This window comes from Ictalurus furcatus, chromosome 5 (genome assembly GCF_023375685.1).
Source record: "Ictalurus furcatus strain D&B chromosome 5, Billie_1.0, whole genome shotgun sequence".
Classification (NCBI taxonomy): domain Eukaryota; kingdom Metazoa; phylum Chordata; class Actinopteri; order Siluriformes; family Ictaluridae; genus Ictalurus; species Ictalurus furcatus.
In genome coordinates this window covers 20,861,646-20,888,573 of record NC_071259.1, presented here as the reverse complement: position 1 = coordinate 20,888,573, position 26,928 = coordinate 20,861,646, and the positions used below count along the sequence as shown (strand labels likewise).

General features: G+C 36.7%; 1 protein-coding gene across 1 annotated transcript in view; it reads right to left on the bottom strand.

Moving 5' to 3' along the window:
• Nucleotides 1-920: 920 nt before the first annotated feature.
• Nucleotides 921-26,928, bottom strand: part of LOC128607891 (copine-5-like) — a 100,176-nt gene continuing 74,168 nt past the window's right edge. Inside the window, exons 12-20 of the mRNA XM_053625142.1 lie at nt 22,477-22,530; nt 17,338-17,399; nt 12,127-12,173; nt 11,275-11,456; nt 10,647-10,774; nt 9,394-9,496; nt 5,002-5,059; nt 4,571-4,644; nt 921-1,743 (exon numbers count right to left, since the gene is read on the bottom strand). Of these exons, the coding sequence (XP_053481117.1) occupies nt 1,555-1,743; nt 4,571-4,644; nt 5,002-5,059; nt 9,394-9,496; nt 10,647-10,774; nt 11,275-11,456; nt 12,127-12,173; nt 17,338-17,399; nt 22,477-22,530 (897 nt within the window). The 3' untranslated portion in view covers nt 921-1,554. The remainder of the gene's footprint in view (nt 1,744-4,570; nt 4,645-5,001; nt 5,060-9,393; nt 9,497-10,646; nt 10,775-11,274; nt 11,457-12,126; nt 12,174-17,337; nt 17,400-22,476; nt 22,531-26,928) is intronic.

The window sequence follows — 26,928 nt, the reverse complement described above, 5'->3', positions numbered from 1 at the left end:
ACCTTTGATTTAATGGGCTAATTGCAGTCCATGAAATCAAAGGCCATGCTAAACCATAAGAAGCCAGTGTTGAATGGAATTGGGAAAATTCCACGCAACTAATTAAATTATCATAATTTATGTTCACTAATAGATTGAGTCTAGCTTTCCATAAGTCAAGAAAAGAGCCTCTGTCCAATCTCACAGTCTGTCTCACAGATAACACTGAGGATTTTAATAGAAAAATAAGAGCTCAAAGTTTAAAATGCAAAAAAATCAGGGGCAAAATTCCAGAATTGTTGGGGATGCACATCAGAATACGGCAGTGAAAGCGATTAAGCCCTGCTGTTCACCAAGAGTGTTGATGCACCAATGAGTCACCTAGTAAGCACCTATTCTAACTTAACACTGATACTGTATACTTAACTGTCAAAAACTAGAAATAAGAGTATTAACAATTATTACAGTTTGCCTAGTGAATTCAACATGGGCCTTTGAGTATCCTTAAAAATTTTAGATGAAAATGGCCAAAGATACCCAGAAACTGCAAGATTTTAGTTAATCTGAACTAGCTGTGCCTCTTGAAGCATATTCTTTGATTTATAAGGTTATATGTATATACTTTATATTTATGTTGTATGTATATTTATGTTGCTTCAGACATAAAAAATAAAAAAACGTGTGCTTTTCATGCACTTGGGTTTATGGGTTTTGAAAAGGAGAGAGAGAGGTCAGGGAAGAGGGAAAACAAGGGAAAACTTCCAAAGAGGTTTTGTTAAATGATCTTTTGATACCTGAATGCATTTCCATATTTCTCAAAATTGTAAACTAAGTCTGCATTGAGATGGCACTTGGAAAATTTTACTCATAATTTCCCAAATCTCAGAAACACCATTCCCCAAATGTGTCTCCAAATTAACACACTGTGAACAATCTACTATTTTGCAAGCCTATCTAGGGCATTGTACAATTAAAATCATCTGACATGACATCTTTTTGCAACCACTAGTGGTTATCTAAATTATTCTCTTCATGGCATATATTTACAAATCCTATAGCTGGATGAAATGCCCTGGAACAGTGATATTGTAAACCTATCCTGATGCTGCTGTGATGTGCAAGCAAAATAAATAAATAAATAAATAAATAAAATAAAGAAACAAGGCAATTGTCTCTAGAGAGTGTCTCTTATTTAAGCTATACATACTCCTAAAAAGAAGTCTATAAGTCTCAAATTTTGTAGAACAGGTAGTGAACAAGCTCTAAAATGACAAAGTAAACTACACTCAAAAGAATATCCAGGTCTTGTCCAAGTATTGACATATTTTTAAAAATCCAAAGGTGTTCTTACCACTGAAACAAATCTCATAAACTCAAATAGAGTGTCACTTGTTGTTGTTCAGACTCTGAAAGGAGTGTGAGCCATACCCTGTGGCCATTGCTTGATTGTTTGTGCTTTATAGCATGTTCACCTGTAGAGATACTGCTGGATTGGTTGTGAAAATATCCAGATGTGGAGAGGGAAGCCTGTGACTACAGCCTGTTTTCCCTGGTCTGAACTGAGCCGGTATAAACTCAGATAGTAGAGATTGGGCTAAGCACAGCAGGGCTACAGTCTGGTGGAGTCTGGTTGGGTTTGATGCCTCTTGATTTCATATAAGAGATTAACTGATCGGGGATCTCCGCCAGGACATCTTTGGCTAGCCGCGCCATGCTGAGAACATGGTTCCCTGTCCGGTCCATGTAGTCCCGGAATGGCACAAACTGTTGTGACACAATAAACATTAAATGCAGTTTATTCCCACATCCCTGAATTCAAATGAGCAAGGGCAATGTGGTTGGATTTTGTTCTGCGTCTCAATTCCCCTACTATTTATCCTAAATTGTATCCAAGATTAGAATTAATCCCAAATCGTAGTATGTTGGAATGAGTATCCCAAAGGTACCTGGATTGTCTACTATTTCTGGTAGATTTTCAATGTGTGGCTCTGTGGACACTTTTTCAGCTAATATTGCCCACAACTCCATGTGCGAGGGAAGGAGGAGGAATTTTTTGACGGTTTGCGTCACCGGATTCAAGGACGCATTTTAGAGAGGTATAAATGAAATGTGGAAAAATAAATCAAGGGAATGATATATTCAATTATAAAGTATAACTTTTATAATGAATAATGAATAATGAGGAGCTTGTTTACGGTGACAGTGTGCGGATCTACGCAACAATGTTCTCTTCCTTTACACAACATGTTAGTATGTCCCAGTACTTGCATACTCTTTTGCTACACACTCAAAAGTATGTACTTTTTCTTCACAAAAAGAGTACATACTTTTAGTGCATAGTATAAGTAGGCGAATTGAGATGCAACATAAATCTTAAGCAAATAACAGAATGCAAACCCCACCCCAGCAGCTGAAGGTATTTTTAATTGTTAAAGGCAGTGGGCACAAAAAAACAAAACAAAAACAAAAAACTTCATTTGATGTTTCAAATGTCGTATGCCTAAGAGGCCCCATTTACACCTGGTCATTTGTATCCTGATTGTAACCACATGCATTTACACTTGTAGTCAAATGCATTTCTGGTCAGCTTGACTGAAATTCAACAGCTGTACATTATTTAGCATTGACATGCAAATGATCTCTTTATAATCTAACAGGTGGCATCACCTACTGTGAGGAGTCAAATGTCACTTGGAGATACATGGAGACAGATACAGTATAACATGTGACTAAAATGCATCTCAGACCTCAAAGTGTGATCAGATTTAAATCTCTTTCAAATGCACTATGGGTGCATTTTCTCTTTCATTTTTATGTGGATATTCTCTATTCTGATACAATCTTGTTACTTAAGATGCAAGAAATGATCAGGTGTTAAATGAGACAAAAGCTTACACTTAGAAAACATTGTATAACCCTGCTGAAAGACACAATAGAAACTCTCATAAAACGTGTGATGGTTTTAATTATTATAATGGGAATTATATTGGTTTTAATGGAAAGTGTTACGGTCCCTGTGGGTCTCTACTAGTAATTTGTTGAATTCTATTGCTGGAATGTCTAGTTGATACTATTAAAGACCAATAATGGTAATGGTTTAAATGGTTAATAGCTGGTTTGTAATGGTATTTGTAGTGGAAACCATTAGAATTTCATTTTGTTTCTGTTGTTTTTTTCAATAGGAAAGTTTCATAATGTCATCATGGTCATGATAATTTCATTGGTGTAATTTGAGGGCTGTAAGTATATGTGAGTGCATTCTGTGAATCTTAAAAATAAGAAAAAAAATGGGGGGTTATTATTATTATTATTATTTTTTTTTTTACTTATTTTTAGACTTAAATACAGGTTCTCTGACAATTGACTGACAAGTGAAAGTACGCCTGAAGCTGTCATTTAAACTTTTAAAACCACAACATATTTAAATTATTTCAATATTGTCTTAAGAAATGTTAGAAGAAGGTACTAAAGCCACATCTTTATCTTGTAAAATATAAGGATCTATGTATATGCATCAACATGCAAACTGGCAGCTTCCTTATGTCCTCTTTTTACAACAATTCCAGCCTACTAATATGATTGGTCGAGTTCCAAGATTGTCTATATTTCCTATAACCACACTGAGACATTTTGCTGTGTGTATCACTCCGCTCGTGTGTGCTCGCCATGTAAATTTCCACTTCAGTCAGTGGACACGGCAAACGATACTTTTCAGGAATATAATTTTTGAGTTAAAATATGAAAGCTCATCAGATGAAGATGAAAAGGAAGAAGGGACACCAATTTTGCCAGAAGCACCTTTAAACGGGAATGTACAAATCAATGTGAGCTAGATAGCGAGCTAGCCAACATGGTATAAAGTAAGTGTGGCTTCTTCGGGACCTATTTCCGCTAGTGGAGCAAAAATAAACATTTGGTCAAACTGTGTCTGAAATGTCACTTACTCGCACATACATTTTGGAAATGCCAATCAGCCTACAACATGTCTTTGGACAGGGGTAGGAAACCCCCGAAGCAGGGGGAGACCATGCAAACTCCGCACACACAGGGAAGAGGTGGGATTACAACCCCCAACCCCGAGGTGCGAGGCAAACATGCTAACCACTGAGCCTCCATGCCCCCCTCCAACTTACATGTATCATAAGTGAAAATGAGTAAAGTTTCATTATCTGAGTCCTAATTTTACATTGTCTCAGCAGTTTATATAAAATATCCAAAACCTTTATATAATGCCTGAACTGTTAATATTACCAATAGGTATGCAAGCTAGCGTTTAAGAACATTTAAGAAGCTAAATTTTCCCAGTTACCATAGTGTTATCCTCTAGTAAGTATCGTATTTTACAAGGCATTCAACCTCTTTTGTGAAAACACAAACGCTCATATGCAGTTCTCCCTAATTAATTTTATATGGAAGTACTTAGAGTCAAAGTAAAATGAAAAATTTATGCTTCCTTTTTTTTTTTTTTTACACAAATAACTATCTATCTATATAGAGACAAAATAGCATCCAAGAGGAGTTAACAGTTTCAAAAAAGCATATTTTCAAGTGGCTTTATGTAGTAGAAACTACTCTATATGAGCAATGCTACCTGAACAATGTCCCTTTCTGCCAGCTTCCCTCTTGAGGATATTCGGATGTCATCACCATCCAATTCAACCATGGCTGAAAAGATAAGATTATTTGTTATCATATTACCATGTCAACATTATTCAAATTTAAAAAAGAAAAATGCATTTTTCTCCTGAATGTAATGAAAATGAGCACTGGAGGCAGATGCTCAGATCCATGCTCATTACATTCAACATCTGTGAATAGCAGGTTGACATCTGCTTATTTGCCAAAACCCTCAAATCTCCACAATTAGTGGATATCTAACCCCCAAAATTCGTCTTTTTTTTTGGCTACAATTGTGGGAGCATGACTGCAAATCTCAAGTTTTAGCTTGGAGTCCTAAACTTTTATTGAGACTAATGTCTGAAGTGACAAAATTTAAGGATGCAAAGGGATCTTCATTCTTACCATCAAACTCAGCCTGGCCAACTCCAACAATTATGATGGACATTGGGAGTTTAGCAGCCTGTAAGGGGAAAGAAATTAAGAGTGACAGAAATGTACAGGGCAAAAACTGTGATTTAAGGCAACAACTATATAAATGGTAATAATTTTAAAAAAGAAATAATCATTAGGAAGATCCAATTGAATTCTAATATAAGAACACATTTTACATTGCTAGATATTTATTAAACAAATTGTTTAATCGGTAGTTGGTCAATGTTACAATCAGTGCACAAAATTTAGCACTGTAACTATAAAGTTAAGATGTGGATTATAAAAGGTTGCCAGATTTTTCTTGAGTAGAAGCATCAGAAATGGGGTCTTTCAATAGCATCTAGACCACTGCATTTAAACACAAGCTCTGGCCTTTAAGCCCAAAATATTTTGAGAGATAAAACTATTTCCAGATGTAATATGATGTAACATAAAAGCAAGAGACAAATTATAAATAAAAAAAATAAAAAAAAGAACAATACAGTGATATATGAATGATAAGAAACAAAACATTGAAATAAGCACCTAATAAGAGTCTAGGTTGCCAATATATTACTTCACAAATAGTTCTAGTTATATTTATGACATTAATAAGCTTACAAAAATCCAGCACATCGTATTATGTTGCATTTTAATTTTTTTATGTAAATAAGCTGCAAGATACGAAATCCAGTTATGAAATCGCAATGTGTACCTAGGCTATTTTATCATGCTTTTAATTCACTATTTTAGTTTTAATATTATAAAAACAATACCAATGTTTTGGTTAATTTGATGCATTCTCCTGTAAATAAAATGTGATTCGAATGATAAGCAGACCTATCATCTGCTATGCTTTCAGCTCACTTTAAGTATGGTTGTGCAACTTCTATCATCTGAGGAGAGCTGAAAAAATCCATATGGAAACTATACACATAGATTCCATTAGCAATTTCCCCATTAGTATTGATTCTGTTGGGAATTGGGGATTGGGGAAAATCCCATTAGGAAGGTTTTTTTTTTCAGAAGTATTGTCACTGATCACACCCGTGCTGAGCGTTCAGAGATCTCAATATATATACCATTGACAAAAGACGAATGTATTGAAATAATTCTCATGGCTGGATTGGGAAGCTGTCTCAAGGTTGCGATGGACTTTAAAAGGAAACATGGCTAGCATATCACACAAGACACTGTTGCCAAACTGGGAGCCAAAGTTGGGAGAGATGACAGTGTGGGTTTACAAAGACATGTCAACCATGTAGCAGATGTTTTGAAAATAAAGCTACATTTTGCTAAAAAATGTTCAAGAGCTCTCATAATGTACCATTTTGTTAGAAAGAATCAATAAATAAATCATTAATAAAGATTAAGAATAGCAGTTGTCATAGAACTGAACTGTAAAGCACACCATGTAATGTGTGCATGAATATTGGGCTGGGGTTGTCATTATTAATATGTGCAATTTGCTCTCTATTAAATGTTATTTATATTTATATATGACATACTATAAGTAACTATAAATACTAACCAGTAAATGTAATACTTCTTTTAATAATAATAATAATAATAATAATAATAATACAAATATTACTACTACTACTACTACTACTACTAATAATAATAATAATAATAATAACAACAACAACAACGATACTACTACTACTACAACTACTACTACTACTACTACTAGTAATAATAATAATAATATGAGGAAGAATAAATGTATAGGCCTATATAAATAAATGCTAACTGCATGAATTATAGTTTGAACTACAGAAGAACTAATCTCAGTATATGCAGAGCTGCAGAATTTTACAAGGTACAGATGATTTCCAATTTCCAGACCATTTCAGATGAAATAGCTATTATGCTTCTTCACAATTATGCTTGAAAGCTTGCAATTACTTCTAAAAATGATAATTGACGGCCAATAAAAGAGAAATTATACAAACCAAGTATATGAGCGGTCATAAGAAAATTTAGATATATGCCCAAGTTTTGGACTGGAGTTTTACAGACATAGCCAGAATACTTTTTGGCAAATGAAACAAGAAATTATGAGGGTTGAAGTAGGTCAGTGTTCTTGGAAAAGCTTTCAGGGGCCAGAGCTCAACACAGAGAGAAGAAAGCGCACACACATACACACACACACACACCCACACCCACACCCACACACACACACACACACAAATAATCTTTTACTATGGCAATGCTACAAGCTTTTTCATTGCTCGAGCTATCTTTTTCTTGGTATTGAAATTCTGAATCTCACACAGTGAACTTTACACATCAAAGTTTCAATTCATTTACACCGTTCGTACAATAAGTATAGAGTAATAAAAAAAAACAACAACATTCGAATCATGACCATGGTATTATAATGTATTAGAATTCATTCTTAATTCTTAACCCAGATAGAGTCTTATAATACTAAGGTTGCCAAATCTAAAATACTGACATTTACATGAGATACACAAAACCACGATTCTGCTTATTCGTCTGATCAACTGCTCCAAGCTCATCAATAAATGAGCACAATGAACAAATGACAGCAGAGCAATCCTTTTAAATAGGTTGTGAAGCAGCAAGGTTTTTCAATCTTAGGAATATAAATGAATCCTTGGAAGAGCGGTCTCTGTGACATGTGGGGAAGTGAGAAAAAGAATGAGAGAAAGAAATAGGAGAAAAAGAGAGAGAGAGAGAGAGAGAGAGAGAGAGAGAGAGAGAGAGTGAGAGAGAGTTTCCAACTGGAACAAATGAATTAGGGTGCAGTCACTGATTCTGTCACCTCGGACTGTCAGGTCAGGAAATCCGTCTGCATAATTTAACCAACAGCTGTGGAGAAGAGAACAGCTTCACACAAAGTGCCCAATTTAATTTACTCTACATAAAAAAGACTTGAGAAAGGAAGAAGAAAAAGAAGAAAAAGGAGACAAATTTTATTAAACGCTTACAATCTTAAAAATAAAGGTTCCAGTTAGAACTAAAAAAGGGTTTTTCAATCTGATGCCATAGGAGAATCCTTTTATGTTGCACAAAGAACCTTTTACTCTCAGGTTCTTCAGAGAACCATCTATTTACTGGTGCTTTAAAGAACCCAAAAATGGTTCTTCATAACATACATAATCATGTTGTCATATGTTCTCTAAAAACCCTTATTTAATTATTTAAGGAATCAAAATAAGGTTATAAAGAGATGTGCCAGGAGAATCTTTTCAAGTTACACAAACAACTCACTCAAAGGGTTTACTTTAACCTGTTAAGGTACAGTAAGATACCTTAAAGAACCAATACACTGCTCTGAAGAACCAATTTAAAAATCCCATAAAGAACTTCTTTAATCTCCAAAGAATCATATAACTCAAGAACCCTATACAAAGAAAAATGGTTCTTGACAAGAAGAAGGTTCTTTGCAGAAGAAGTGTTGTGATGGGGTATTGAAGAACCTTTATTTTTAAGAGTGTAACATATTCAGAATGTGATCTGCCCTGATCTAGGAACATTGAAGCTGTTTGTTATATAAACATAAATATAATCTAGTGGCCTAATTTAAACCACCAGGCAGTTAATAAGGATTGCCACAGTTGCATGTTAATGAACACAATCTTTGTTCCACAAACTTCATGCTTGAGCCTGCATCACAAGAAAATGAAACTATTGCTCCACTCATGTGACTTTTTTGTTCCCACAGGATCTAGCCTTAAATTAAATTAAAGCCTTAAAGTAAATTCCATTTCTAGCATGCTTTCTAAAATAAAAAAAGAATAGTTTGCCTACTATTTGCATCTGTATTTGTGTTTGTTTAGGATGCATTAATTGTTCAATCTGAATAACATACTTGTTTCGGTAATATCCTTTATTGGAAATGTTCTTGCTCAAATATAAATATTTAATATGTTATTTTAAAAAAAAAATCTGATTCACCATCTTTCAGATCTATAAACCTTAAAAATGCATGGATCTGTTCATCAAGGATGGTATTAAATTCCCTAGTCTTGCAGAAAAGCAAGGTTGATGGATGTGAAGAGAAAGAGCAGCAGACAAGATCTTAAAAGGAAGGTGTGGCTGTTCTAATGGTTTGACTAACAGTCGCAAATTCCCTTTAAATCCAGTCTGCTGGGTAACTGATGGTAGGGTAGCAGTTGTCGTGGCAGATGAGCTTCTGAAGATGTAGAAGTTGAGAGGGATTTCGATCCTCCCAAAGATAATTTGGTGTAAAGGCCTTTTTTTTTTTTAACATAATGCAATAAACTCAGAAAACACTGACAGTTTGGTAAAGAAAGAGAAACAGACAGACAGAGGTGTGTGTGTGTGTGTGTGTGTGTGTGTGTGTGTGTGTGTAAGACGGAGATATACACGTGTAATTAGAAAGATACTCACACTGACGATGGCTTCTTTGGTCTGAGCCATGTCTGATATAACTCCATCTGTGATGATTAGGAGCACAAAGTACTGTGAGCCATCTTCCACTACTGCTGCATATCTAATACACACACATACACACACACACACACACACACACACACACACACACACACACACACACAAGAAAACAAGCATCAGCACACTCCAAAGTATAGCAATCTACCGCACCTAAAAAAAAAAAAAAAGAAAAAAAAAGTGAAAGACTTAAATTGCGTAACAAATGTGTTTAACACCCGAATGATTAACCATTAATAAATCACATGGACAAAAAAGGATCATGAAAGAAACCAATGAACAGGGTTATAATCTATTTTTGCAGGCAGCCTAAAACCCATGCATTTCCTCTTGGATGCTTGTTGATCTCAGACGCTGTATTGTTTTATTATCATCAAATTCTCTAAACCACTTTGTGATTCAAAACGGTTCGTGCAGATTACAAAAAAATAACGGATCATACTGTAGATTAAACCTCTCTGGTGTCACAACTTATGGCAGTGATTTTGTCTTATGTGCTTAATGTAAAATCAAGCAGCTAGGTTTGATATGCATGCTGTCATTTGTTCCTTGTGCGTTAAACTGAAACGAATGCAACTCAGAAATAATGTCAGCTTGTCTCATTAGTGTACAATAATGACCTTCAAAAAAATGGACACTGGGTCCCATCAAGTCCCATGGGGTAATATCTTTTCTGTCTTGTCAAGGACTGGCACATAATGGCATGTTTAATTAAAAGCTAGACAAGAGGATTAGGCACTCTCATTCCCTCACAAGCCTCTCTATTTTTCCCTCTTTGAAGGTAATGAGACATGCAGTTTGTCAGGTTACAGAGAAAACGTGAATCTCAAAGTTCTCCATCCTGAAGGCTTTCCTGTGGAAAACTTAAACAAACAGCTTTACCTCTTATCTGACTGTTAGAAAGCACTGACACTGGAGAGCCCTTCCAAAAATCTCTTCAGAGAAAGCTGCACCATTTTACTGATTACATACATTATTTCTTAACCATCTATGTGGAGCATCTACAATAAAAAGTCCCTCTGTAAGTCATTACAGAAAATGGAGCAATAATATCTTCTTACTAGCGCATTAATTTAAACCTTGCAGCTGGAATTACTCTCAGAGATGCTGTTTGAGAAAATTAATCAGTCATAACCAAGCATTTAACAGCACTATGGTATAAATTGCTGTAACAGATTTTTTTTTTAACTCACCTCGCTACATGATTGATGACTGGGGCAAAGTTAGTTGGTCCATAAAGCTGAACCGTCTTCAGACTCTGGTGGTATGCCTCTAGAATGCCCTCCATGCCATTACAGTATGGGTTATCTACATTACCGTTCTTTAATTAAAAACAAGAGATCAAACAATATCATAAACTGCATATTAGGTAAATAATTTGGAAAGTGAGTTAGAATGTCAATCATTCAAGTTAAAAGTAGAGTAATGCACTGTGAGTGAATACAGATATGAGCATATTAAAAAGTGCCTGGAATGGAGCAAATGATGGTATAGTGAAAAGAGGGAGGGAGTGTATTAGTTCACAGATTTGAAGAATGCTGCATTGAGAGTACTACGCAATATACTGTAAGGGATTTTCACAGAACTGTACACATACATTAAAGATAAACGAAGAAATGCAGTCCTATAAAGCAGTAGATTAACATACATATTTAATAAACTGCAACCAAAATCTACAACATCAAACATTAAAAGATAACAATGGCATGGAAACACAAAAATTAGACTAAATGTACAAAATATCGTGCAACTATGCAGGGCTGTAAACATTACATTTTAATACTATGGCCATAAAGTAATGATGAGCAGTGCAGCTCTTACCAGGGGGAATTCATGAGACACTCTGCCATCAGGGGGGAGTTTGGCTCCAAAACCCAATGCTGGGAACATCTTGTCACTGTCATAATCCTGGATGATCTCCCCGACAGCCTTTAGTGCCATAGCATAGGCGTTCATCTGGTATGGGTTCATATAATGCAGAGATGTGGACTGAGATGGGTTCCCTTAGAGGAGAGAAATGAGGGCATGTTCTGTTTTACAGAGAATAAAAACTTGCAGAAAATGGCGGAAATACACACCCCGATAATAGTATTATTATTATTATTATTATTATTATTATTATTATTATTATTATAATGCAACTGTCTGCCAGTAATATGACATCTTTTTAGAATGGAGTCACAAAGAGCACACATCATTATAGAAAGAAGAACCGATAGAAACCAGTGATATCAAGTAGCAGCCACATCTTTGCACAATTGTATGATCCTTTGTAGGTTGTATGCATTTTCTATCCAAACTAAAATACCTTCATGCATATTTATTAACTAAATGAAAGTGACTAAGCTGTAACAAAGGGGAAATAATTCAGCATAAATCTTCTCAGACAGAGAAAAACCATTAATCATCCTTTCTTCAGTTAAATACAATGTATTACATCTAAATTTGCTCACATGCATTCTTTTGTTTTTTTGTGGTGTAAGCCTGACTCAGCATCATTAACAGCGCTTAATTAACCATTCTAAGTGCTTGGTCATATACAGTAGATGGACATTTGCCTAAAGAAAATTACTTATTATCTATAAAGCTGCACATGAGTTAATGAACACCATTAATAAGTAAATCTAGAAACAAGTAAGAAAATACTATAAAAACACAAGAAGATATTCTCACCATTGGAAGCTGTGAAATCAATAGCCACGGTGAAATGGATCTGAGTGCTAGAAAACAGGGAGCAAGAGTTGGATAAAAAAGAAAAGAAATTACCAGAAATAAAAAAGAGAGAAGAGTTCATAGCAAAAAAAAAAAAAAAGAAAAAAAAATCCTTGAAAATGAGCATTAATATCAAGATCTTGCAGTCCAATTCCTCTGAAAGCATAAACTCTCCAGACATCTCTTCGGCACGGAGGCCATCTGATTGAGCAAACTAGTGCAATCAGAGGCTCCCTGTGGACCTACATTGTGTTAGTTTGTTCTCCCGCTGTGCATTCTCTCTTTGTTCATCTCTGTCCTCTCATCCTTCAGAATCTGCTTTGGATTTAGGACAGCTTTCCCAAACCAAACCATTATTTAAGCTGTTTTGATAGTGGCTGCACAATGGATTCCAACCAAATCAGCCTGCAAAAGGCAGTCTGTATCAACACCTGCAAAATCTTCTCTTTCATTCCAGCCATCAGGGCACCAGTGTCAGGTCAGCAGGAGCTACTGATTGCAGGTGCTTGTCCATCATTTATTCCCATCACCTGTCACAGCTAGCTGCCCACATACTCCTATAACAGGCCATTATAAATGTATGAGGATGTCAGAGCTCATGGAGACAGAATACTGCTGATGGCTGTCCAAAGTGCAAGCCAGTAGTGATTAGACCTGTAGAAAGAGTCCATGTACCTCATAACTGCAGTGTTTTTATTTGTTGAGAAAATGTTTCTGACTACAAGATGGCTGCTATTTAGGTTTGTTAGGTCCATTTGTATAGACAGGAGTGTATCATATCAGAAACAACACAAGCAAGTCTATTTGAAATTACTTAATACCTCAATACAGTTTGAGAGGAGTGTGTGATAATTTAGCCATGCTCTTTTCATGATGGTAAACCAGAGATTATAATCTTCTTTTACTTGCTAGCTTTAATAGCCTTGTACATAGGGGTAACATCTGCTGAGGCATGGTGAGAACTATTTTCTGATATGCCCAGTTTTGTCCCCATGTGTTTTTTAAAATCTTTTATATAATAGGTTGGGAGTTCAATTTCGGCCTCCGCCCTGAGTACACGGAGATAGTATTTTCTCCCCATGCTTCAGGGTTTCCTCCAGGTACTCCGGTTTCCTTCTCCAGCCCAAAGACATGAACTGTAGGCTGATTGGCATTTCCAAATTGTCCATAGTGTTTGAATAGGTGTGTGCATGATTGTGCCCTGCAATGGATTAGCACCCCGTCCAGGGTGTCCATGTGCCAAAAGGTTCCTTGGGCTAGGCTCCAGGCTCCCCATGACTCTGTTTAGGAGAAGTGGTACAGAAAATGCATGGATGGATGGATGAATGGATGAATAAGTTCCAAACACATCATAAAAAAAAATCACATCATAAAAAAAGAACTATTCATGTTTGTTTCTTAGGGTGGTTTATATATAGTTCAATGTCTTCTCAGTAATAAAACTCACACGACTGGACAGCTTTAACACAAAAAAAATCAAGTATCAGGATTCCTTTTCTGCAAGTCCATATATCTGTGTGATGTGATTGCTGTATCACATTTTGCAAAACAGTCAAATGGTATTGCAGCATATATAAACAAAATTAAAGTGAGGCTTTATATTGGCTGTAGCTCATTATACACAGTAAAATCCCTAGTGTTGAATTAACACCCAGAGTGTTCATTTGAGTGCAATGGACTTATATAAACATTGTAGGTGTAAATTCAACACTCTGGGTGTTAAATCAACACTGGCGATTTTGCTGTGTACTGGGCTATTTAAGCATCCCATGCTCTTTACTTCCTTTTTTAATCTAACAGGCACATGTTAAGTTATGGAACTAGATAATCCACAGACCCTTCATTATGGTCATGATCCAACTATTCAAATATGAGGCTCAAATTTGTTTATTAAACTTTAGTAACTGCAATTTGGATTAAACCCCTTCAGTGACCAGACAAATAGGCTAATAAATATACAAACTCAACAGTAAATATAATGACTTTGATAACAGTGGATTGATATTTCTACCACTGTAACAAAATTTTTTAAATCGTGGAGCCTCTGGTTATGTTGGAAGTCACATGCTGCTGCTAAGGATGGCCCCACATGGTGCAGCCAGAGATCATCGAGATTACTGAGGGTTGTACAACTTAAAAACCATAAAGATGGCTTTGGACCTCAATTCATATGAACCATTATGATATGATGGCTAGGACTACAATTGCTATGACAGCTTTAGGACTGCAATTACCACAAACAGTTTTGCACTCAAGTCTCCATCAGTGAACAGTGGATAAGTTCAACAAAATAGACTTCATGCAAAAACTGTAATGAATTTTCCTGGTTACAAAACTGCACTATTTGACCATATAGTATTGGCACATTTATAGAAGGGATTTATTTATTTATGTGTCACCCAGTTGAGGATGGGTTCCCTTTTGAGTCTGGTTCCTCCTCATATCGTCTCAGGGAGTTTTTCCCTTGCCAACGTCGCCTCTGGCTCACTCATTAGGGATAATCTATATCCTGAATTTATATATTTCTGTAGAGCTGCTTTGGGACAATGACCATTGTTAAAAGAGCTATACAAATAAATCTGTTAAAATGTTTCACCCATTTTACTTGGAGAATCATGGGTGTTGGTGTTGTAAAGCATATTTCAAAAGACATCTAAAGTATCCATCACTTTCTGAGTGCCTTAAGTGCTTTAAAAGCTGGTGCGCATTTAAACACTGTTTGAAATTAAAGGGGTTTTTTTTCTTCATTAACCATAATTAATACAGATGACTAAAAAGTAATTGGCTCAGTATTTCATTGATCATTCAAGGTTTCCCATCACTGTTTCCTGTCAGCATTCCTGTTCCTAGCACATTTGAAAACAAAGTTACTATTGTGGAATTGTAGCTCTTGTACAAAACAAAGATTTGGCTGATTGGCTATGTTTAGGATTAAAGGGTGGTTTATTTTGCCCCTTCCTCAGTGCAAAGCAGTTAAGATGTGATGTTAGCAAAATGGTGTCTACTTATGGTATCTTTCTTACTTATCTACAATTCTAACACTCAGCCTGCTTCAAAGTTTTTGGGTTATTTTGAATTTATTACAACAGAGAGTTCACGCTTGTGTATTAATCTGTGTCATCTGCAGCTACCATCAAGCTGCTCTGAATGAAATGAATTGTTTTAGGACGTGGCGCTACTAGAATCTTATTATGACATTTATTTCACTGGGCTTATTTATGAATGTCACATTCTGTATAAGCTCAGCACCAGTTTAACACAGAGCTTATGACTGTGATGTTGGAACAGAGTAAAGTTTTATCTGTACAGAGCTGCCAGAGAGTTTTGGAAAAATGTACACGAGATAAATACGGGGATAAGGAATGACCTCGACTGCCTATTCGTCATCAATCTTTTAGAAACTGGAGGTTGAAGTTCTTACACATAACTCTCTCTCTCTCTCTCTCTCTCTCTCTCTCTCTCTCTCTCTCTCACACACACACACACACACACACACACTTACAAACATACATAATACTCAATTGGTTCAGCTTTATTGTGCACTTGTCATCCATCCAGTTTGCTTTCTGAACAAATTATGATGAATTATGAGTACAGATCACAGTACTCAACCTCCGTGTATGTGGTTTCTGAGCCCTTTTGACCTACATTTTACCCACCTCCTTTTCTCAATTTACTCTACCACCTGGTTGAATGAGAATTATTTTAACAAATTGCACTGGTTTGGGTAAAATCCAATATAGAAAGAAATTCAACAGCATTTTTAACACAAATATCAAAGGTCATGGGAATCAGAAAAAGGGGATACAGGGCAGGAAGTGGTTTACTAGCGGATTAGATCATGTTCAAACAATGCACGTGGGCGACATCAGTCCGTAATGGATTGTTCGAGCCTGAAAGGTCAATCGTATCACTCACAGTCAAATTTCTTTCGTACTGTCACACATTTCTCAAAACTCCCTCCCACATCCCATTTTAAAATTGACTGAAAAAATGAGAGCACAATTCTGTCATTAGGTGAGGTATAACTTTGAAATAGCTCCAGACATGGGTTACAGAAATCAGGACAACTGTTGATCATTAAGGAAACACATGCAGCACTGAGATAGCAGAACCATTATGGCACATTAGAGCTGTTATCAACTACAGTAATGTAAGGCCAGTCATCAACCGCATACTAATTAAGATAAGGTTGGTGTGTGGTTTGTGTACGTGACTGTGTATAATTAATTTTCTTTGTTTGTTTTTATTACACACTGCAAAAAATCCATATAGTCAATATAGTCAAACTTTAGTATTTCCTATTATAAGATTATTGTTAATATAAAGCAAATGTTGTTTTGGTATATTGGCAGATTTTTTTTCTATTTTTTTTCAACAGCATCTAAAAACAGGCTGAATAATCTTAAATTTGACTTATAATAGTCTCATAATAAGAAATATTAAATACATTTGCCCATACTGAAGCTATTTTCACTTGCTAAGATACCATTTTTGCAGTGCAATACCACTGGCAGGTGTAACAATTTCTAGCTCTTGTTAAAATCCTGCATATTACAAATAATACAATTTGATTATTCTTGCTTATTATTTATTCAGAAGGCACAGGTGAAGCTAGGCCATGGCATATTGTGAAACGAAAAATGACTACATTGCATTTTAATGTATTGTCTTGTTAATGTCTAGTAGAAAATGATGTTCTACATAACACTGAGATGTAGGAAGGTGAAGGTGGGTAGAAAAAAAAGCAGCATAGCAAATAATAGAAATTTCACAGCACACCAGTGTGTTAGGAGGTGTGAGGCAAACCGATTAATGTTTTCCTGTAATCAAGGCCTCTATTTTGAAAGTCTTTTCATCTTTTTATAAGGGCAAGATAAAGAAGACCTGGCAACACAAAATGATGATAACTGTACTAGTAGTAACAGCTCTGTTTGTTGTGTCTGGCCTTGCAATGTGTCTGCTCCTTATCAGGGATATCCACACAATGTCAGCTATGTCAGTGACCTTCAGCTATGGAACTATTGTATAAAAGTAGAAATGAATATGTTGGGTTCTTTATATTCCACCATTAAAGGGTGGTCTTTTAAATGCTCACACCTGTAAGAAGACAAAACTACGGATTTTATTTCCTCAGTATGTGCATTTGTTCATGTGAGCATTTGTACTCACCCTGCTTTGATGTAATCTAGGAAAGTGTGTTCCGCCTCAACAGAGAATGAAAGCAACGTCACCTTGGGAATTAGAGAAATCAGAGCATTTACAAGACCTATGGATACCATATGCTCCACACTGCACACCTGCTTTATAACATGCCTTCAATCAGTAAATACACAGACACCTCTAACTATCACAGTAGTGCATTGTTGCTCATTAGTATAAGAGCTGCATAGTATATCTTTTTTTCGATCATTATTACAGAAGGCTGCAATGGTTAAATGAATCTCCTAGCACAGCTAACAAAAATATTTTCTGTGCTTTGAGAATTCTAATCAATCTCAAACAAAACAGATGCTAGCAAAATCCTGGCATTCACCTTATGATACCAGATAATTTTGCTCAAAATAATCTTTAGCCATATCACATTATGGGTTTTCTGGTGTATTTTAAGGCATCTCAGTCTCTACCAAGAAATGATAAAGTTGGATTTTTATTCATTTTGTGCAGCTTTAATTAGTATGGTCATGATTACGAAGGGAGCCACAAGGTTACTATGCTACTGTAAAGCCAGATGATGGATTACTCATGCGTATAATTATACAGTGGCTTTCCCTCTTTCAGATCAATGCAGGGATTCTAACTGGATTAACAGCCTAACCAGTGAAAACTAAACAAGAGATTTATTACCCATAATGAAGGGGTAGACAAATCATTAACCCAGGCGGGACTTTACGTCCAAGTGGAATTTATATCAGGCTAGTAGTTTTTTATTTGTTGTTGCCTGACTGACAAATGGGTTTAACAAAAAGAAAGAAAGAAAGACAAAATACTACTGACTTTCTTAAAACAAAATTTTTCAAACAAGTTTTCATGTCTACATTTAAACTTAATTCATTTCATGGTGGTGCGACACACCTATGTGTATAGCTCATGCTACTGATTCCTAATCCCAAAGCCACTACACACATTGGCTAGCACATTCTGGTTGATGGCAGAGCTTTTTTTTTAGTAGGTGGATTAATTAGCTTGCATGATGACAGATGACCTTTTCTGTATCAGGAACATGCAGATATGTCAAAACCATCACGAAACTGAGCAAAATAAAGTTGGATGCAAAGCAACCATATAAATCTAAATCTGCTTAATACATGAAGTCACACTGTGCTTGAACACAGCAAAAGAAATTTAACATGCTACTCAGACTCGAATATCATTTACATGTGATTACAAGAGAGAATACCAGTTTTCAGAGCTAAAACCTTAGCCAATAACTTGACGTGCGACATTAGAAACTTTGTTAGACATGGATAATAATTGTACTGATTTGTTTCACTTTGTCTGTATTAATGCAGTTAACAATAGTCTTGCTTGAAGTTTGTGAACCCTTAGAATTTTCTATATTTCTGCATAAATATGGCCTAAAACATCATCAGATTTTCACACAACTCCTAAAAGTAGATAAAGAGAACCCAATTAAACAAATGAGACAAGAAAATATTATACTTGGTCATTTATTTAATAAGGAAAATGAGCCAATATTGCATATCTGTGAGTGTCAAGAGTATGTGAGGCTTTGCTTTCAGTATCTGGTGTGACACCAGATGATGTATCTATTGTGCAGCAATAACTGCAACTAAACATTTCCAGTAACTGTTGATCAGTCCTGCACATCAGCTTGGAGGAATTTTAGCCCATTCTTCAGTACAGAACAGCTTCAACTCTGGGATGTTGGTGGGTTTCCTCACATGAACTGCTTGCTTCAGGTCCTTCCACAACATTTCTATTGAATTAAGGTCAGGACTTTGACTTGGTCATTCCAAAACATCAACTTTATACTTCTTTAACCATTCTTTGGTAGAATTACTTGTGTGCTTAGGGTCTTGCTGCTTTTCCAACTTTCTCTTGAGATTCAGTTCATGAACAGATCTCTAGACATTTTCCTTTAGAATTCACTGGTACGATTCAGAATTCATTGTTCCATCAATGATGGCAAGCTGTCCTGGCCCAGATGCAGCAAAACAGGCCCAAACCATGATACCACCACCACCATGTTTTACAGATGAGATAAGGTTCTCATGCTGGAATGCAGTGTTTTCCCTTCTCCAAACCTAACACTTCTCATTTAAACCAAAAATTCTATTTTGGTCTCATCCATTCACAAAACATTTTTCCAATGACTTCTGGCTTGTCCATGTGATCTTTAGCAAACTGCAGAGGGCAGCAATGTTCTTTTTGGAGAGCAGTGGCTTTCTCCTTGCAACCCTGCCATGCACACCATTGTGGTTCTGTATTCTCCTGATGGTGGACTCATGAACATTACCACTAGCCAATGTGAGAGGGGCCTTTAGTTGCTTAGAAGTTACACTGAGTTCATTTGTGACCTCACAGGCTATTACACGTTTTGCTCTTGGAGTGATCTTTGTTGGTCGACCATTCCTGGGAGGGTAACAGTGGTCTTGAATTTCCTCCATTTGTACACAATCTGTCTGACTGTGGATTGGTGGAGTCCAAACTCTTTAGAGATGGTTTTGTTAACTTTTCAAGCTTGATGACCATCAACAACTCAGAAATTGTCCTCAGAAATTGTGAGGTCCATAGAATTTGTGATACTCTTCCACAAACATGTGTTGTGAAGATCAGACTCTCATAGATCCCTGTTCTTTAAATAAAACAAGGTGCTCACTCACACCTGATTGTCATCCCATTGATTGAAAACACCTGACTCTAGTTTCACCTTTAAATTAATCCTAGAGATTCAGATACAGTGCTCAAAAAATTAAGGGAACACTTAATCATCACAGTATAACAACAAGTCAATTAAACTTCAGGGATATCATTCTGTCCAGTTAGGAAGCATAAGTGTTTGTGAATCAGTTTAACCTGCTTTGGTGCAAATAAAAGTTACAACAGTGCACTGGAGCGGCAACAGCAAGACAACCCCCAAAAAGGGAATGGTTTTGCAGGTGGTGGCCATAGACAATTGCTCTCTCCTTATCCTTCCTGACTGATTTGTCTCTAGTTTTGTGTTTTGTTAGGGTCCTTGTCACTACTTGTAGCTTGAGGCAGTGCCTGCAATGCAATCAGGTTGCACAGGTAGTCCAGCTCCTCCAGGATGGCACATCTATACATGCCATCGCAAGGAGGTTTGGTGTGTCTCCCAGCACAATTTCAAGAGCATGAGTGAGATACCAGGAGACGGGCCTTTACATGAGGAGAGCTGGACAGGGCCATAGAAGGGCAACAACCCAGCAGCAGGACCGGTATCTGCTCCTTTGTGCAAGGAGGAACTGGAGGAGCACTGCCAGAGCCCTACAAAATGACCTCCAGCTGGCTGCTGGTGTGCATGTTTCTGACCACACTATCAAAAACAGACTCCAGGAGGGTGGCATGAGGTCCTGAGGTCCTCTAGTGGGACCTGTGCTCACAGCCTAGCACCGTGCAGCTTGATTGCCATTTGCCAGAGAACACCAGAATTGGCATGTCCACCATTAGTGCCCTGTTCTCTTCACGGATGAGAACAGGTCCACACTGAGCAGGTGACAGACGTGAAAGAGTCTGGAGATACCATGAAGAATGTTATGCTGCCTGCAACATCATCCAGCATGACCGGTTTGGCAGTGGGTCAGTGATGGTCTGGTGAGGAATATCCTCGGAGGGTCACACAGACCTCCACGTGCTAGCCAAAGGTACCTTTACTGCTCTTAGGTACCGGGGTGAAATCCTCAGAGCCTTTGTCAGAGCCTTACGCTGGTCCAGTGGGCCCTGGGTTCCTCCTGGTACATGACAATGCCCGGCCTTAGGTGGCCAGAGTGTGTAGGCAGTTTATGGATGATGAAGGCATTGATGCCATTTACTGGCCCTCATGTTCCCCAGACCTGAATCCAATTGAGAACCTCTGGGACATTATGTATCAGAGCATCCAAAGCTGTCAAGTAGCACCACAGACTGTCCAGTAGCTCACTGATGCCCTGATCCAGGTCTGGGAGGAGGAGGACACCATTCACCATCTCATCAGGAGCATTCCCAGATGCTGTCGGGAGTGCATACAGGCACGTGGGGGCCATACACACTACTGATGACATTATGAGGTGCCTTGATGAAATTCATGCAAGTTGGATCAGCCTGTAATTGAAATTTTTTACTTTGATTTTTGGTTTGATTTTGAATCTAGCCCACAATGTGTTGATGATTTTGGCTTCCATTGACCATTGTCACATCATATTGTTCTCAACGAATTACACGATGGATGTAAGTAAAGATTTTCAACTTGAATATTCCGTTCATCGAGATCTAATGTGTGATTTAAGTGTTTCCTTAGGTTTTTGAGCAGTGTACTTTTGCCACTCACAGATATGGATAATATAATTATAATATATTATTATTATTATTATTATTATTATTGTTCATTCAGGTTCATTTGGTATTATATGACATTACCTACCACTTTTTGCCTAGTCAGTTAGGTTTCCAGACAACCAAGGGCCCACCCATGTATAAAAATAAACATCACATCCTGGATATAAACAATTATATCTAAACTGTAACACTGACAACAAATTGATGCAGGCCAATGCTGACAGTGACCATAAACCAATGTAGTTTGTTGTTTATGTGTCATATTTGCTTCCTTTTTCTAACTAGAAATACTGGATCTATTTAATGATGTTGGTCTTGTGTTTAGAGAGCAAAAGTATGGTTTCCTAAAAGTCTCCATACATAGAGGAAATTAACACTTTTAAGCAAAACGTCTTCTAAAAATGTTCATACTTAGTTTATATATAATTTTCAGATAGCCTTTAAAAATCCCATTGACAAAAAAAGAACATATTGAAATCATTCTCATGGCTGGATCAGGAAGCTGTCGTAAGGTCGTGATTACACATGATGCTGTTGCCAATATTATTAACAAATTCAAAAAGATTGGAAGTGTTGTGGCCGAACTGAGAATTCTCTGTCCACAAACATCCACTGACAAAGGCACAGCTGACATGGTGCTGGTATACAGTCTCCTACTGTATGGAGACTTTTGAGACACCCTGTACAACAAGAATCAGCAGCTACCAAAATAAATGTATAGTTGTTGTAAGTAAGTATAAAGAAATGTAAGTATAAAGACAAGAATCTTTAGACATTTGCAGGCCAGAGACTCACTGTTCCAGAGTTTATGTATCGTCTCTTCTTTGTTTTCTTTTTGGCATTCACCACCTGAAATCCCAAAATTACAAAATTTCAAAGTTATAATCGTTAACAAGAGATCAAACAAATTATATTACTGAATACAGCAAGAAAACAGAAATAACATGAATCTCTACTGAAAGAAAATCACAGATGTAAGACATGGCAGAGCTCAGAGTGTGTTGATCTCTCTGGTCCTGCTGGGACTGTCACACTCCATTACAACTGCTTTCACATCCAACATGGCCCCATAGGGATAATACTGTAGGATACCTACTACACATACTCACATGCTGCCTCTTTTTCGCCATCCTTGTGAACTGTTTCACTGTTTCAAATTCTGATATTCCCAGCCTTCAGTCTTACTTCCTGCTTCCTTTTAAATGTATCTTTTCTGTATGCTTTCAGATAAGCTGAGAAAAATTCACCAGTTCTCTAGCTTGTAATAGTGTCTATGGTCTATTTGTTCTTATTCAGTAATTTTCTCTCTCAGGCCCTGTATTAAATGTTTGATTTTGTAAAAATATTAACAAACTTGATAACACCTGAAAAAAATTAGCAAGCTTAGTTACTAACAGGGTCTGCAGATGATTGTGTTTTTCACATGAACTAGCATGTCTCCAATTTTTATGCTTGCTTAATGATGTATTCTGGGGCATTTCAACCATAAAGCTGCAATACATAACTTTTTTTTGGTTAAAAATGTACAAAAATCAATTATGTATCAATTATACATAAAAAAAAAAAAAAAAATTCAGTGTTTGAAATTGTCTCCTTAGCTTACCCTGATTCACAACAGTAAGCTTATAGTAATGATTTATAAATTGAGCTGTCGGGTCAGATTTTGCGGGAAATGTAATTCATCTTTGCATTGTTATGTCACATTCATAAACAGATAGAAGAAGAGCTGGTTACTATATCGCATGTGTGGGGGCTGAGGATGGCGGCGTGTTTGTAGCTTGCTTTTACAGTTGCTTAGAATTTAAACTGGTCATCTAGATGGCTGCTTTAATCTGGATTGTTCTAAATGCAATCATCACTGACATCTGGGGAATCAGCTGTTGGCTGTTGTGAAACCCAAGAACTTCGAAATATGAAGGGATTGAAGAAATGGCTTTTTTCTGCTGAACAGGTAAGATATTTCAGTGGCTCAATAGGTAGCTAGATAACATTAGCACACTTGTTTACTTGATTCAGCTAGGTATTGAGTTTCCTATGTTTTTTTGTTGTTGTTGTTGTTTTGCTATGGTCAATGTGGTAAATTGCACTTATTTTTGCTAGCTATGAGAGAGAGCAACCCACCTCTACTCCAAGAAAACCGTATCCACCTCCAGCTCCGTTGTCAAGTATTGGAGCTAATATATACATACGAATACCTCAGTGTTGCCAACTCACGCAAGACAAATAAGCAACAGCTTCAATAACAAGCCCAAAATTATTATAGCCTGTTACAGCCTCAATGTAAACAGACTCAATAAATGAGCCTGCAACATATTAAACTGAACTTATTTTATTTTAAAAAATCATTGAACGGCAACAAAGCTTATAAGGAGGACAGACACTTTTCACTCATCTTATATCACCTGCAGAATATGATTGGAGAGATGGAAAAGATTACATTAAAACCATAGCTACTATTAGTACATATGAGTATGTTATGTATTTTTTGTTATAACCTGTAATAAGTGTGAGAGGGGCGAAATACCCAACAGCAGTGATATTATTGTGAGACTGTGAGTATAAATGTAAAAAACAAACAAACAAACAAAAAACAATAAAGCAGCTTGTCAGATATTCCTAACAAGCAACCAAATTTTTTAAAACAAGCCCAAAAAACAGCAATTCGCAAGCCGTGATTTTTTCAAGCAACTTCAGAAAAAAAGAAGCCCAAAGTCGCTTATTATAAGCGGACTTGGCAACTCTGATGAGTATACCTCAAACCATAAGATTCATCCACACATACGAGTAGTATGTGTAATATGCCGAACCACAACCAACGTAAAAACCCACGTAATAATAACTCCGCAAGTAACTTGCAATTTTATGTTTCAAACAGAGATGGCGATGGAGAGGCAAAAGTTCGGTACTGCAGCTTTAACCTTAACACTTTTCATTTCAAGTGAAAAACATTTGGTATCAATGAGAATCTACTAACATTACACCCAAAATGCAATTTACTAAGCTTGAAAGTTACTTTGGTAACTTTGTATTTGTGTGTGCAAATTAAAATTTTTGAGCATATTTTTTAATTTGTGGAAAGGCCATTCCTGTTTGTGTAACAACCATTTACTAGGAACTTGATATAAATTATGGCATTTTAAAATAAACTGAGAGTGTCTCAAAATAATAACTTAATATTCCTATGGTGAAATTTGTTTATTAGATATTCATTGCACATTTGCACCTCTTTAAACAGAACCTTAGAAGTCTTCACTGACACATGCCTTATTAACATAATACACACTCATGTCGGCACTCTTTTATTCATTTATTCATATCATATTTTTAACAGGTTTTCAACCTGTCATTCTGCCTTAAGCTGGTCTTATACTTGATTTTCAGTTTCAATTTACTTTTCAGGGAGCCTGCTTTACATTCTAGATATGCTTGAGGCCACACAGGCCTTGATTGTCACTTGTCCTAGCACAATGATGGTTAGAGTTTTTTTTGTTTGTTTGTTTTTTGTTTTTGCCTGACTTCAGCAAATTCCTCTGGTGCTAAGTGACCTCATCGAGGAGTTGAGGGAACAACAGATACAAGTGCAGAGTCCTCAAGGAAAAAAAAAGTTCCTTTGACATCTTGCAGTGGTAGGAACAAAAGCAGGCAGAAGACACCACTGAGTAGTCCCACTGAAGAGAAGACAGTGCTTTTTGATGATTATAGGAGCTAGCAGTGGAGCCAAATGCAAGAGTTGTTAGCAGGAAAGCAACAATGCATTGAAGTATGGAGCTCAATGGAGCCTAGTAGAGCCTCCTCACATACAGAGACAGCCCCTGATTTGCTATCAGTGTGTCTCATTCTCTAAACTTAAGGCCCTTTTTGGCAGAGAGCGCTGATAGCTGGACAGCAGAGCAGACTGAAGATTGTAATGAAAGGCAAGAGCACATCTCAGCATCAGCACTGAATGTGGTAAAGTCCCGACAAGTGCCTAATCCATTTTGTAGTACATCTGTAATACATATGGATGTGGCTGAGCGATTCCCTAATGCACTGATTTCATTGATTAGCTCTATGCGTACTGAAAAGGGCAGGCATACTGGCTGCAATGACAGATGCAGAAACACTAGGCTTGAGGTCAGAGAGACCTATTGCCTTTTTTGCGGACAATTTTCAAAATCAATTGCAAACTGTATTTGCAATTGCGTTCCTAATTGTGGACACATAAATTGTGACAATGCAAATGAAAATGCAAATCGTGTATTACTATTGGCATCTGCTAAATTTCAAATGGAAATGCAAAGTCCATTTGCAATTGTATTTCCCATGTCTTATGAGTTATGATCCTGTCATATCAAAATAGCAATTGTAATTACCCCAATTGCTATTTCACTTCCTCGGGGTCGCGTACAGAGCTTGCCAAAATTGTAACAGAATATCAAATTCCTTTGCATTTGCATTTCCCATGCCTTTCACAGAAACCTGCCAATCAGTGTTGGGGGTGGGAGTATACTATGGGGCGTGTTTGTATTTGGAAGTGACGTCAGTTACAGTCGTATAGTGTACAGATGATTGTGCCAATGCTTCATTTTAAGATAAAGAAGGATAAATCTATCATCATAAAACTAGAGATTTCAGCACAACACTGTTCGCATAAAGTATTTCTAATAAGTTTACTGTTGCACTTGCGCTCTAAGAAATACACATTTCTTGAATATTGTATTCAGGATTAATTACCCTTCAAAACTCAACACGTGTCACATCAACATTCTTATCTTTGGTATTTTTTTCGCAACTAAGGGAATCCCCAATAAAATTTTCAATGAAAATTATATTCTTCTCAACACATTTTTTGTTAAATTTGGTCTAGTTTCTATGCAAAACATGCTGCTTATTCTACACAATACATCTGTGGGATGAAAAGTTGTGTTTAAAAGCCAACTTCCATGAGCCTAAGGCCTGTTCCACACTGGATGTGTGAGCAGAGCAGAAGCAGCGTGCATTTGTTTTGGTGCCTATGGGTAATTGCTATTGCTATTTTGCTATGACAGGATCATAAGACATGGGACGTGCAATTGCAAATGGACTTTGTGTTTCCATTTGAAATTTGGCAGACACTGTACATTCATGTAAATGAAAACGCAAACACGATTTGCATTTTCATTTGCATTATGTCACAATTTATGCATCCACACTTAGGAAATGCAATTGCAAATACAGTTTGCAACTGCTTTTGACAATTGTCTGCAAAATACTTCCATATTAGTGTAC